The following is a 13,528-nucleotide window of genomic DNA, read 5'->3' on the forward strand; positions in this document are numbered from 1 at the left end:
CCTTTGCACTGTGTGTCAACACAGTTTGTTTCCATAGAAACACAGAGGTAGTGAAGTCACTTGTCAAGGATACAAACTCTCATTATGACGCACATGAATTACATAAATGAGATCAGTCATGGAAAGAGAAACTGGAAAATGCGACCTTTCCCTGTAATGTGAATCAAGTGCAAAATCACAAGTAAAGCCATGTAGAATATATTAAATCATCTTTAATAAAAAATTACAAATAAATCAACAAACTTTACATGACACTTCAACCACAACTTCATAATAAAATACATATTATTTAAATTACAAAAGATAAAATACTGATATGTTACTTAAAATATTGCTCAGATTTGGTACACATAAATGCCTGTAAGTTGTGTTTACATTTGTCATAACTAACATGGTGGCAAGAAATCTTTAATATCTAAATTGAGGATGCACAATATGGATTTTTTTTTTTTTTTCTCAGTACATGGCCAATTGTCATGGCTGATGCGGATAAGATAACGGATGTACGGATTTACATTTTTGTATTCTAAAGTAAATTTTGAAAGTATTTTCTACAGACCTGAGTAAAACAGACTAGGATACAACGAGCAGAGATTTGATGTAGTATTCCATCTCTAGCTGTTCCAGCTCTAATAGTATATGTTGTGCTAAAATTCACACTTTCACTCATACTTGACTTTTTCCCTCCTCTCTGAATGAAACTCATGTTGCCTTCCTCTGAAAACGTAAAAAAAAAACGTCCACACCAGTGACGACATGCTCCTTCTCCCTCTTCTTCTTTCCGTTTATTGGTGCGTCACAAACCAACTTTAAAATAGGTGCGTACCACCACCTACTGTACTTGAGTGTGTAGCTGTTGTGCTTCTTAATGCTATGAAAGTGATTAGGCCACCTATCAATAATTCAAATTTCCCAGTATTGGGTTGATCTTCTACTTGTCCAATATTCATCTAAAAACTTCAGCACAGTGCTAACAAGGCTGTTAATGTGAGTGCATCACCATAACAAATGCTTTCATTATATTTCTTTATGACTAAGCTAAGTGTGCTAGACTTGCCTATCAGACAAACAATGAAAGGTAATATTCTGTCAACACTGCAAATACAAATCAAGTTAGCCTTTTATTTGCTACTAATAGGAGGTTTCTCCTTTATACGTGTATATGTATATTCTGATGCATACACATTAGGAGGCTTTGAAATTATCCCGAGGGAATGTGTCAACCCATTTCTGTGTGCGGGCTTTACACTGATCCCAGTCGTACAGAGGCCGGTACTGAAAGTGACGCAGGGCTTTGTCTGTGCGGACAGTGAAGGAGGTAGAGGCCACGGCCAAGGTGAAGCGGTTCAGCAGTGGTGTGTAGTTGTATACGGGGGTCAGTATCCACCGGAGCAAGTCATTAAACATGGCCAGGAACCAGAGGAGTAGAGCGGGTATGCGGATTCTTCGGAAGTTAAACTTGGAGAGGAATAACATGTTAAAGTCCTCGTAGCTCTTGTAGGGTGAGTCATCGTAACAGAAGAAAGCTTCACCGCCCACCGTCTGCGGGCGCTCTCTCAGGGCTCGGGCTGCTAGTAAATGCATCCAGGCCACGTTGCCTAGTAACACAAACCACAAAAAAAACAGGGCTTACCAGATCGAATGAGGGAAGATATTTTACCTTATGAAAGAAATACTAATAATAGCAGTAAAATACACTTGACTGCCAAAAGTAATCAGTGTGAAGAATGAGTCCCTCATCAAAACTGTTGTTTTACACCAAGGAATTTATGGACATCTATGGAGTTTTTAACAATAATCATTTGTTTTTAGAAGCCAATTTAAGACTTCTACCAAATACTGTACAAGGTTTAGAGATGGAATTAAAAGATAACTACTTTTCAGAGAGATAAAAAGTAGTAAGTCTGAAGAATGATTCAGGTTTGTGCCAAATAATTGATAAACGACCATGAACCTGCTGTTTGCCAATCTTTTAATTATTGCCCAAATGTGTCATCCGGCTAAAACAAGACATTGTTTATGTTCTATGCCTTTAACCCGTGTTGAATATAAAATAATCTCCAACTTAACTAGCGAAGTCAGATAATAATCAATTTTGAAACCATACTTCCCTCGTACAACACTTAAGTAAATGTGTTTAGTTGCTTCACCTTTGCCCACTTTACAGTGACTTCATTAATAACGTCAGCTGAACGCTCGCTACAACTTGCAAAACGACCGGATGTCCTGCGTACTAATAGTTAAGTCGCACCCGCAGAAGTTGAGGTTCCTCAACTGTAGATCCTTTCTTTGTCAAGTCGTTCAATATTGAGTTCCGTAACAACATCTTTGAAGGGGCATGACAAATACATCCGCCAGTTCATGCCGGCTCTTACTCATGCTCACTTGCCAGATTGATGATAACTAAATTGGTCATAAACAACAGATGATAACTTGACAATAAAAAAAAAGCTCATCAGATGGAAACAAAATGTTGTGGCGGATTTAAAAACGTCAGCATCACAGCTGGCGAGCGATTTATTTAAGGATGTCTTCACGCTACCTCTCTTTTAATATTGGTGCTGGCTGATGATAGCGTTGTCACAACCAAGACGTCTAGATTAGATTATCTTCAATCTTCTTGTGTTTATCAAGAGAACATCAGAGAGGAACAGTCCTGACTGGCAGCGGTGTGCAGTGTATTAGTTAGAGAGGTAGTTCATGTGAAATGCAGAGGAAGTGCGTGACACTTCTGCTTTTAGTCCTGGTGAGAATATGAACCATCACACATGGCTTTTATCAGGTCCTCTTTTGCAGCTTGGTTTACTTGCCTTTGCTTTTGGATTTAAAAATAGAACAAAAGTCGCCTAGGATTCACAGGCTACATTAGGGAACTCTGACGTATCTTGAAAGTTGCCACACAATGAAAAGAAGTATTTTTACCTGCATAGACCCGTCCATGTTCAGAGTCTTCTGGCACACCCCCGATGATCAAGCCTCCCCTTTCTAAACCCTGCTTGTAGAAATCAAGCATCAGCTCGTGCCCCTCGCCGTAGATGCCCGTCGGCCTCAGAGAACATGTGTTTAAACACTTTCCACCTTTCACCTGGACAGGAGAGGGAAAAAATACATCATGATTTTGTTGTTAAGAATAAGACAGGAGGCATAAATTAAACATTCGCACAGAGGGGGTCAAACAGTAGATTTCTGGACTGCAGGAGTGACACCACAGCAAGGCCACAGAGGAATGATCTGAAATTTCGTGGCAAAGTTGCACAAGATATTCTCTCAAGCTCAGGCTGTAATCCAAGCGAGTACGCAGTTGCAAAACATTTACAGCCCTCTGATTGAGTTTCCCCTCTAACCTTGAGATAATAGAGTACAGAATTCAGAATTATAGACCTGCGTATCATTCAGTGCTAAATCATTAATACACATATGTGGAAGGCAATAAATATCTTTTGTACACCAGCAGCTTTTAAGGGATTCCATTACATCATTTTGGTTTTATGATTCTTACTTCAACACGGTTATTTACTTTTTAGTTTTCTCACTGTGCCATTAAACTCTACTCAGCGGTTAAGATGTGCTTTTAATAAATTCGCCTCACTCAGACTTTTCTTGGAAAAAGTTAGGACTCTGAAATGGCTTATTCAAGACTGTGTTGTGAGCAGTTTCATGTAGGACCTATAGTTTTATTTTTTTTACTGTATCCCTGGACAGAAGGAAGTGTGCATATACTCAGGGACAAGAGGCTCGGGAAGTCAAATTTAATGACATCTTCCTCAGGAGGAGCTGTTCCGTCAGTCAGCCTCTCCTTGCTGATGCCTTGGTGCTTCCTCCTGCACCTTGATTTGGTTGGCAGGTTCAGACATGAAACTTCTTACACCATGGCTGTTACCTCCAAAACATGTCATGTCACACTAAGAACTATCAGATTGTTAAGTAGCCCTACATGTCAGAAGAAAAATGTGTATTTTAGATTTGAACTGTCCCTTCACAGGTGTAAACATTCATTCAGTGTGCAGTTGTGGGCTTGCAGAAGAAAACCATCGCCACTTATTTTTTCAAATGAAAACACAAAATACCTTCTTGCCATTTGCCTCGATCACCATGTTCTCTGCCTTCTTCTTGCTGATGGGATACGCCATTACGTGTTTTACATTGTAAGGTGTGTCTTCACTCCCTCTGTAGAAAAAAAAAGAAGATTGCAACCGTCAGAGGAGCATTCAGGAGAAAGAGTGTTTTCTTGAACTTGCCACATGTATGAGCGGAATGCGTTTAGATAATGCCAAGTGGAAAACTGGACCTCAGAGAGGAAACTTGCACAAAAGAGGGAGATTTCGTAAGATAAAAAGATCAAAACTAAAGAGACCATTATATCCCATCAGATACATCTTTGCTTCCCTCTCTTTCTGTCTGCATTTGATGTGTTTGGGCTGAGGCAGTCCTTCCAACAAGAGCAGACAAAGGATCATTCTTACGCTGTTTCTTATTCTTGTGTCATGACCTCAGCCAGAAAGCCAGATATCGCTCTGTGCCGTGGCTGCGTACGTGCACACTTGAAGGCACACAAACACACATGAAAACAAACACACACACACAATCTGGAAGAATGTCATGATTCCTGCTCACAGCAGATGGAGGCTGGACGCTTGCAGTGTTTTTCTTATCTCTGCCGTTGGGATTTAAGGTCCAAGTCTTTTACTTTCCTAAAGGACCATTCCACGATTTTATGCATAATTTATTCCAATTACTACATATCATGTACGCTTTGATTCACAATACTGTGAATCTTTTGTTAAAAAGTTGCTTGGTTAAAGACTTTACAGTGCGTTTTAAGGCCTGTCACCATATAATAAAAGATATACCTTATTTTAAATCATGCACCTGCATGTTGATCAAGACCTGCTGCAAACGTGTACGCACATGCGAAAACCCTTTTGTAGACTGCAAAACCTGGTTTGTCCATGAACAACATTCTTGAATAACTGTCTCATAGTGTCAAACCCCTCCCTATAGCTACACAACACACTCTGTGGAGACAAAGTGTCAAATCATGTAGCACTGACTCACAAATCTCTGTTTGTCATAGCTGTTTATATCCTAAGTGGAGTTGTTTTGTCGCGGTTTCCTGTTATCCATGAACCAAAATAAGTATTGCTCAGGCAACACTGCACTCTTGAATGAGCCAGACATCCTTGGAGGTGGTCATTATTTAGAAACAGCATTCTTCCAGATGTCAGCAGGAGTGGACTCACAAAGCAGCAGTTACCGCTTTTCACAAGTGGTAAGCAGGATAAATTGTAAATTTGTAGGTCCATGGATACAGCGCTAAAAAACCATGCACATAGATCTCTTGCTTGACAAAATAAAAGCACATGAGTGTTGTGTAATGGAGCTTCTTCATGCTTCATATGTGACAGAGCAAGCAGGTCTATTTTTACCTAGTATGAGGACAACTGATGAAGCACGTCAGCAGTTAAAGCTACAGGCGTTTTGCCAGCTGCAGACACGACGCAAAACCTCTGAATCACATCCATGTGACAGAGATATAAAAGCCTGAATGTGGCTTTTCATTGTCTCTACCTATGAAGGACTTTAAAACTCCCTTGATGAGACCGCCAAGATGCAGGATACTGTGTGTTTTGTCGCCAACCGATCATATCTTTTCTGTACACACTGTGCGTTTTTTCATGATTGTGCATTCAAGAGAACACAAGAGAACAGATACAAGATAGTGACCACAGCAACGTAACTGAAAAAGCTTTTCCAAAATGGGTGTGTAAAGTCTAACCTCATCTGGTCAGTGAGGACAACTTGGACTTGGATGCTTTAAGAGAGTTCAGAAACAAGGAAACAGAGTGACATTTTTTAAGCTTCACCTGACAAATGGGTCTCTGTTCATGTTGGGACCGATCACTTCCATGCTGCTGGTGTAGACCAGGGACTGGATGCCACACTCCACACAGGCACTGATCACATTCTCCGTTCCTGACAAGAGAGAAAATATGGTGATTTAAGAGATGGAGAATTAACTTGTTGGTTAGCTCAGACTTCCATTGGGTGACGCATAAGTTTCTCAATCTTTCATCGAAACACAATTTAGCTCACAGTTCATTTGTTTAAGAGTCAAAAGAAACACACTGGAACAACAGTGTACAGGATGAAAGTCTTGAAATTGCAATTTGACGCCGTGCGTGAGGATAAATAGGAAATTTACTCAGAAGAGACATGAGATCCATATGTGTTCTGTTTAGCAGAGAGGAGAAAAAGATGGATTCAGAAATCTGGTTTCCATTAATCCAACAGCGGTTGAGGTGGAAATAAATATGGTCATCGCAAATCGGAAGAAACAAGATCTCCCCTTATTGCATCCAAGGCCTTTCATGGCCTAAAGATTTCCTTTATAAGACTTTCAGAGTGTAAGTAGCCTGAAGTCAACTTTGTGTCAGTTTAGAACAGGTCACATGCTGTAAAGTTGCATCTGGTGGACTTTGGCAGAGGATTAAAAGAAGTCTTGATGATGTGTGTGACTATTCCAAGAATGATAATTGATGCTTTACACTTCCTATCTTAAAGACACAGGGGCAGTAAGAAAAAAGAAGGCCTCAGATTTGAGAGCTTCAACCATGAAGAGACTGCATAAAAACACCTAATCTACAAAACAATACGAAAAAAAACAGGTGTCTAACTTGGTCTTATATCTGTCAGACTTACATTTTACCAATAAAAGAGGGAGACAAGTCTAACCTCTGACAGAAAATATCAAAACAAAATTACATGACTGCTAAAAAAAAAAAAAAACAAGATGAAGAGTCAAAAGCTATGCTATGGTCTGTGTTCTGTTGCAGCTAATGGGAATGTCATCAGTTCTGCAGGTCTTTGGCCATGCACAGAAGTGCTGGCAGTCATGCCGCCATTTCACTTAAAGGCAAAAACATCTTCCGCCTATCCAAACACAATCAAAAAGTTTTGTTCACTAAAGCTAGAAAGGAGGCATGAAATGAAAGTACTTGTTTGTTAAGGTCACGGTTTGAAAAATAAAACTGATCTTGCAAGTGCACTGCTGTGCTCTGGCACATCTAAAGTCACTCTTGTGAGAAGCGACGTGCCTGAAGATCTGAGGCTGTGTGCTGGCTCTGAGTCGCTGGAATCTCTAGTATGTTGCTGAAGGCCAAAAACACAGGCTTTAATGTCATCAGTAAAATAAATTCTCACTGGTAACCAATGTCTGGATACAATGGTGAAGTCAAGTGTTATGCATGTGCAATTCTTGTTAATTCTGGGAAGGAGGAGGAGATTTTGTCTCTGAGACTGAAGCAGAGGGAGTTAACAGTAAATCGAAACATAAAGTAACAAAAACATTTAAAACGAGATCAGCACAGGCAAGAGGATCTCAAATTCTTGAAATATTTCTCAGCAGGAGGAACCACCCGCTTCGACTGAGTGCAACAGAGTTCAGAATCAAATTCTCTCCCTTGGATCCGCCGCTTTACACAGATGGATATAATCGAACTCTGCAGACGTTTGATGACATTAGGTGCATGAAAATAGACTTCAGATTTAATTTAACTGATTAAGTTCTGGCAACAAAACGCAAACAATTAGACAGATGCACGACAGTCATGAGCAAGCATTTGCTGAATCACTGCAAACTATTCCAGGCCAGATTTTGTACCTAGTCTGAATGCAACCCACGGACAAAAACCCAGACAACAATATGTTGACTGTCATTGCCTTCTCCATCAACATGACCAGTATTTCCTTTTGTCTGGATCTAGATTAGATCATCTTACATTTCCTCCAATTAAATGCCCCACTGTTAGTCTCATTTAAAGCATTTGGAATGCTGTTAAAAACAGGACAAAAGGCTGTGGTGTTTCCAAGCACTCGTACAGCTCAATGCCACAGAGACCTATGAATCATACAAGTAATCAAATCCACCAAAGAATTTATTCAATTTATCCAACAAGTAAAGTCTATGTTCCATTGTTTGAGCACTTACACTTGGTGACATCTTTCTGACTTTGGCTTAACCCCAAATACACTGCAGAGCACCAAATGTGGGTCAACCTGCACATTACAACTACAGATGTAATCTAAATAACCTTGGCATTTAAGGGCCGCATGCACAAGTTTGAGGGTTGTCCGAGTGCCCAATCGTTACAAGACGGTCTGTATGACATTAATGTGATACTGCTTAAAGCAAATGATTGAATTCTTTATCAGTCAGATTTATAGGTAGTTTTTAAATTTTATTTGGCAGCCATTCAGTGAAAACACAAACTACACCAGGATGCCATGTTCCAGAAAAGGGAGGGAGATGTTAGGAAACTCACATCCACGATAAGGCAAATATATTGGTGATTTGTGCTCAAGCCGCTCTGTGGATTGTAGATCATTTATTTAATTTTTTCCTTCCATTCTCCATTATGTTCACCATTTTGTCACTCACTGGAGAACACAAGTCCTTGAGAACCACCCGGGGCAGGACCGGGTGTGGACTTCCTCTGTAGAGTGATTTCCCAAACCTAAAACACCCAATAAACTAAACCACTAATTCATGTTTCCTTCCCATCCCTTTTCTTTAAAATCGTCCGGATCATCACTTCCTTGACACCTTACCGGTAACGTTGACGGAGTAGATGAGGCTCTCTGGAATTCTGTACCAAACATCCACCAAACTGGCCGTGTGGATGACGACATCGGCTCCGTGGGAGGCTTCCAACACACTGCTGTAGTCTGTGATGTCCCCCTGAATGACCACCACCTTTGTCCTCTCTGAGGGAGAAACAGGAATACAGTCAAAACCATGTTGTACGTATGCAATTCGGAATGAGGGCCATTTTCCTCAGAACACTTCAATGGCACACATGTGTGTAATGGAAAAGGGCGGGAGGGGTTGACGGAGTTTGTTTACCAAACATTGCAAAACATCCTTTTGGATTGATTTGATAGGAGACAACATTGTCTTGCTTCAACAAGAACACATACTACCCATTTTCTGGATAATCAGTTGAGCAACAAGTATAGATAAATGACAAAAGAGAATATATTTTAGGAAGCCCCATTACTTAAAAACTGCAGTATACATCATATAATTAGCCCAACTCTTCCACATGCTGGGCACATTCTTTGTGGGATTACATGATGTTTTTCCCTTTAGTGTCGAGTCTCAGCCTCATTTATGAAGGTCTTGCACCTTTGGCTTATCTTGGCTCCCTCTCCTTGAGAAACTGTAGATAACAAGAGAAGACAGAGTTCTTTGTCTTACAAGGAACTCCATCTGGAGCTCGCCTTTCCCATCTGTAATTTTACTAATTATATAGCTGTTCAATTATGTGTGGTTTTCACTAATTTAAATCAGCTTAAACGCCAACTACTTACAACCACACACACACAAGTCAGCGTTTAGTTTTTCTCCCACAGAGAGATAGGCCGCGAGAACGGGTGGGACTGTAAGCTTATCTACCCTGTTGGTGTAAGCCGATCTCTTTGGGGCCCAAAGTGTAGTGCAGCAACAGCAGGCCTCAGTACTGGCAGACAATAAATGATGAAAGCTGAACAAAGCATTTCCACAGTGGGAAAGAGGCGTCATGTGGTTGGGCGCATTGCTGACACCGATGAGGGGGAAAAGGCTTACTGTAGCTGAATGTAATGCGTAGAATGCATTCTCACCATAAAGAAAAACAAACACCCCCCCAAAAAAACTTAACTGGCTTTTTAATTAATTCAGTAAGAGTGTTTATTCTGTTCTTATGAAGTACTGACCAAAAAAGCTGTCAGAAATTGCATGTGAACCACCACAGGGCAGAACCCCTGGTTCCATGGAAAACATCACTCCTCCTATGCATCATCTTTATCCTGGATCCGGATGTGTATGGGAGTTGGCAACGATGGATTCACAGCCCTGCTGTCATCGCTGCAGGTTGTCCGGGTTGACTTTACACAACGTGATCAAAATCCGTGTCACACTAAAGTCCTGTTATTTCAAGCAAACGTCAGGAGGACTAGTTTAACAGCTGATTACTGATTAACCATGTTGGATGTTTTAATTTCAACCACGGACCTGATCTCAAGTTACATGTTGCACATGTCCTTGACACCCCAGGTGTCCCAGTTACACTTGGCAAGCTTTTGTTATCCTTTAGGTAAAAATCAGATAAACCTGTCTTCACGCTGATGAAAGAAGAGTCAACTCAGCTGCCAGAGCCACAAGGGTAACTGCATAATGCACAGACAGTCCTCATGCAATTGGGCTATTTATCAATAGGGGTCTCACCAAAATCAATTGCAATTATACTAACCATGCAAATACGCACTGAGTAAAACTGACAATACAACACTAACATGCACAAGTAAATGTTCCATGAAGCCCCTTGATTTCCTGAAACGGTTCATGTTTTTTTAAAGACGACGGAGGATATTAATAATTTGCATAAAGGCTGAATTCAATGAAAACAACAACGACCTCTAGAGCAGAACATTTTAATGCCGAAATGAAGACAGACTCGTGTACACTTAAAAACGGCTCAAATACTGTCATTAAAACGTGTCCAGCTTTGCCGATATGCCATAGAGCTTTAAATTAACAGAAAAGGACATTGGGTGTCGGTTGTCACTAGGCGACAGCGTCCGCTCGGCTTACCTGTGCTGTGCTCCTTTAAACTGTAGTCTGGGTGTTTGTCAAACACGCGGATCTCCACCAGGTTGTCCTCCTTCTCCAGCAAAACCCTCAGCAGATGCCTGCCGAGAAAGCCGGACCCCCCTGTGATCAGATAGACGAGACCGCGCAGGTCTTCAGACATGTTTGTCAGAGTGTGGAGCTGCTGGTTCTAATCCTGACTCTGCGGACAGTCACTTCTCACTATGACGACTGAAGGCTGCAGCGAACCGCGCCAGCCTATAAGAGTGTTGATAGCCAATAGGAGAACAGGGGCAGGAAAACGCTTGAGAGTCAGGGAGTTTCTACGTAATCGATTGTGAAAAAAAGAAAAATGTTGGCAGTGGACTGATCACATTCACATTAACGCCAATTCACATTAAGTCATAATTAGCTAAAGAGTTATAAGTTGTTCCTATTACCTTTGTTTTTGGCACATTATATTATTTGGTCGAAGTGCAGTTGTAATGGTGTATAATGGCATACTGGTCATCCATTTGTACATTTCCATGGATTTTCTCACTTTCTAAGAAACCCTGAGGTCCACTGTGAGAAATCTTTAAATAAGTCCTTATAACAACGTTTGGGGTGACCTGTAATGATATTAAATTATATATATATACATCTTTAAACTCAATCCAGTCCTTCTTTCTTATCAAAAACGCCCAATTATACGATTTTGAAGATATTTTGGAAGTTGAGCTACTGGGCACAAGATGTCTCCTACCTCCCTATAAAGACCAATGTTTCCACATTGCCTATGAAAGATATTGGACCAGGATTTGGTTTTCAGCATAATATGGATGTGACAAATCAGGCCTGTAGGCCCGCCTCTTAAATTAGTTTTTCAAACAGACCGAGAGAATTGACACTTTCAGAGGTGAATGTGAAAACGGCTTTCTAGTGTCAAACTCCGCACATACATTGTTCTACACAGTGAAGCTGTGTGATAACAAGCAGGAAAGCACATTTTGACTAGAGGGGGACTTTGTTGCAGAAAACATGTGGTTAAACTGGATTTTTCACAACCTGGCAACACAAAAATTGTTCTTATTAGTTGCTTTACACTGATTTCTAAAGTTTGATCAGAGATTAGTTAGAATGTAAAACCCCTTTAGTAAACTTGAGTAAAAGGTGGTAGAGACATCCATTTTGAAATGCATGTCTATGTGAACCGTGCCTACTGAGCTTCATGTCAATAAAGACACTTGTGAAAAGGATCTAATAATAGTGGCTGTGAATATGAGGTCGGCATGCACTTGCAGCTGTTTTTTAATTTGTGTTACAGCTGTTCCAACTGAGGAAACACGCCTAGTTCCAAAAATGACTGTATAATATGAAAGATACAGCATAAAATGTGTGTCTTTAATTACAGACGGCACCTGCTGGTACATCAATTCAAGGGGCAATAATCTGTATCCACATGAGGAGTCCCAAGATGTTCAGAGATGTAAAACCAACATGTTTCTCAAACCTGAAACAAGCAAGGTTTTGTTTGTTTTTACAGTCCATGTGAGTAATTGCCACTTATTTTCACTCAACACTCAAAGTGCTCTCTTCATTCGACAGATATTGTAATTGTGTTTTGGAAAAATAAATGTCTCTGCTGGTTAGACTGAATCATCTGACGTAGTACACAATATGAACCCATACTCGTATGTTACTCTTGGTCTTTGAACTGCTGCCAATTCACTGTCAAGGCCATTACACGCTATCATTTGAAGGTCATATAACTGGTGAAAGGTCTATCCTTGTTTCTACTCCGTCATTTAAAAAGGAAGCAGGTCAGCAGGTTGAACAGTGACAACAAGCATGCACACTTTGCGTATTTTTAAAAATACGGATAAGTTGTTGGGGCAAGTGTTCCTGTGGAGGTTTAAGCGAGACCAACGTGCTCACAGAGACGACACTAGCATGTTGATGTTGAATGTTTTTCATCTAATATTTGCAAAGTAGCAGTGAATGCAAAGTAGGAAACAGCCGGGCATTATTCTCTCGTTTTGAAAAGGGACAGTGTATATTAGTCAACATTCAAACAAATGTAAATGCATCCTTCATTCATCCTCTGGGATGAACATGGATATCTACTGAGAATTTCATGGCCACAAAAAAAAAAAATATTGCAGAGGGGTAGAGTGTTAAACGGACCCACAGTCAAGGAGCCATACTGCTTGTGTGGCTTTTTAGATCTAAAAACATATCAGATCATTTACTAAATCTTGATGTGCAATTGAGATAAGAACAGCTGAAACATCAGGAGGCATATACTTATCTATCTACAAACCATGCCAATATCAAGATTCACTGCAACACTAGCTTTAGGTATGTGGTGAGGTTTAGAGACCCCGAATTCCTGTTGGGACTTAAGGGAGCACTCAAATGATTTAGCATTGCACTGTGTAGATGTGCATGTAGATGAGTGTGGTGGCTGCTGTCTGTGGTATTTGGGAACAATTGCCGTCACCCCTACAACAATAAACCAGAAACTCTGCAGTTCTAGCACGACTAATTGCACGTGACTATCAAGGAGAAATATCCTGCCATATCCAGTTTCAGCCAGCCTTCTTGTGACTCAGAGGGAAACTCTGAATCCCAGTTTCAACAAAAACATCTGAAGTGCTTTTTCATGACTTGAGTTCAGTTCTGGTACAAAGTCCACCTCAGAATGACCAGCCTATCCGATTTTACCATAATGATACACCAGGCAGGCTTTTCGGATGTGTTGTCAGCCTGATGCTGACACACTTTTCAGCCCAGGTCACCATCTGTGCTGTGCACTTCAGCCGCTCTCACCCCGCCTTGTCGTCATCTGGTGACTTGTGAAATCTAGTGTTTGTAGGTCAGATTTCAGCACTTCCTCTCATGTTTCTCTCAACAGGAAGC

General features: G+C 40.7%; 1 protein-coding gene across 1 annotated transcript; it reads right to left on the minus strand.

The window, feature by feature from the left end:
• Positions 1 to 192: 192 nt before the first annotated feature.
• hsd3b7 (hydroxy-delta-5-steroid dehydrogenase, 3 beta- and steroid delta-isomerase) lies at positions 193 to 10,870 on the minus strand. Its single transcript, XM_037089629.1, has 6 exons — positions 10,631 to 10,870; positions 8,608 to 8,763; positions 5,865 to 5,973; positions 4,068 to 4,167; positions 2,923 to 3,085; positions 193 to 1,598 (listed from the first exon to the last, which is right to left on the minus strand). Exons 1-6 carry the CDS (start codon positions 10,788 to 10,790, stop codon positions 1,186 to 1,188), a joined length of 1,101 nt encoding a protein of 366 aa, XP_036945524.1. The 5' UTR covers positions 10,791 to 10,870; the 3' UTR covers positions 193 to 1,185.
• Between the last annotated feature and the right edge of the window lie 2,658 nt (positions 10,871 to 13,528).

Source organism: Acanthopagrus latus, chromosome 23 (assembly GCF_904848185.1).
Source record: "Acanthopagrus latus isolate v.2019 chromosome 23, fAcaLat1.1, whole genome shotgun sequence".
NCBI classification, from domain to species: domain Eukaryota; kingdom Metazoa; phylum Chordata; class Actinopteri; order Spariformes; family Sparidae; genus Acanthopagrus; species Acanthopagrus latus.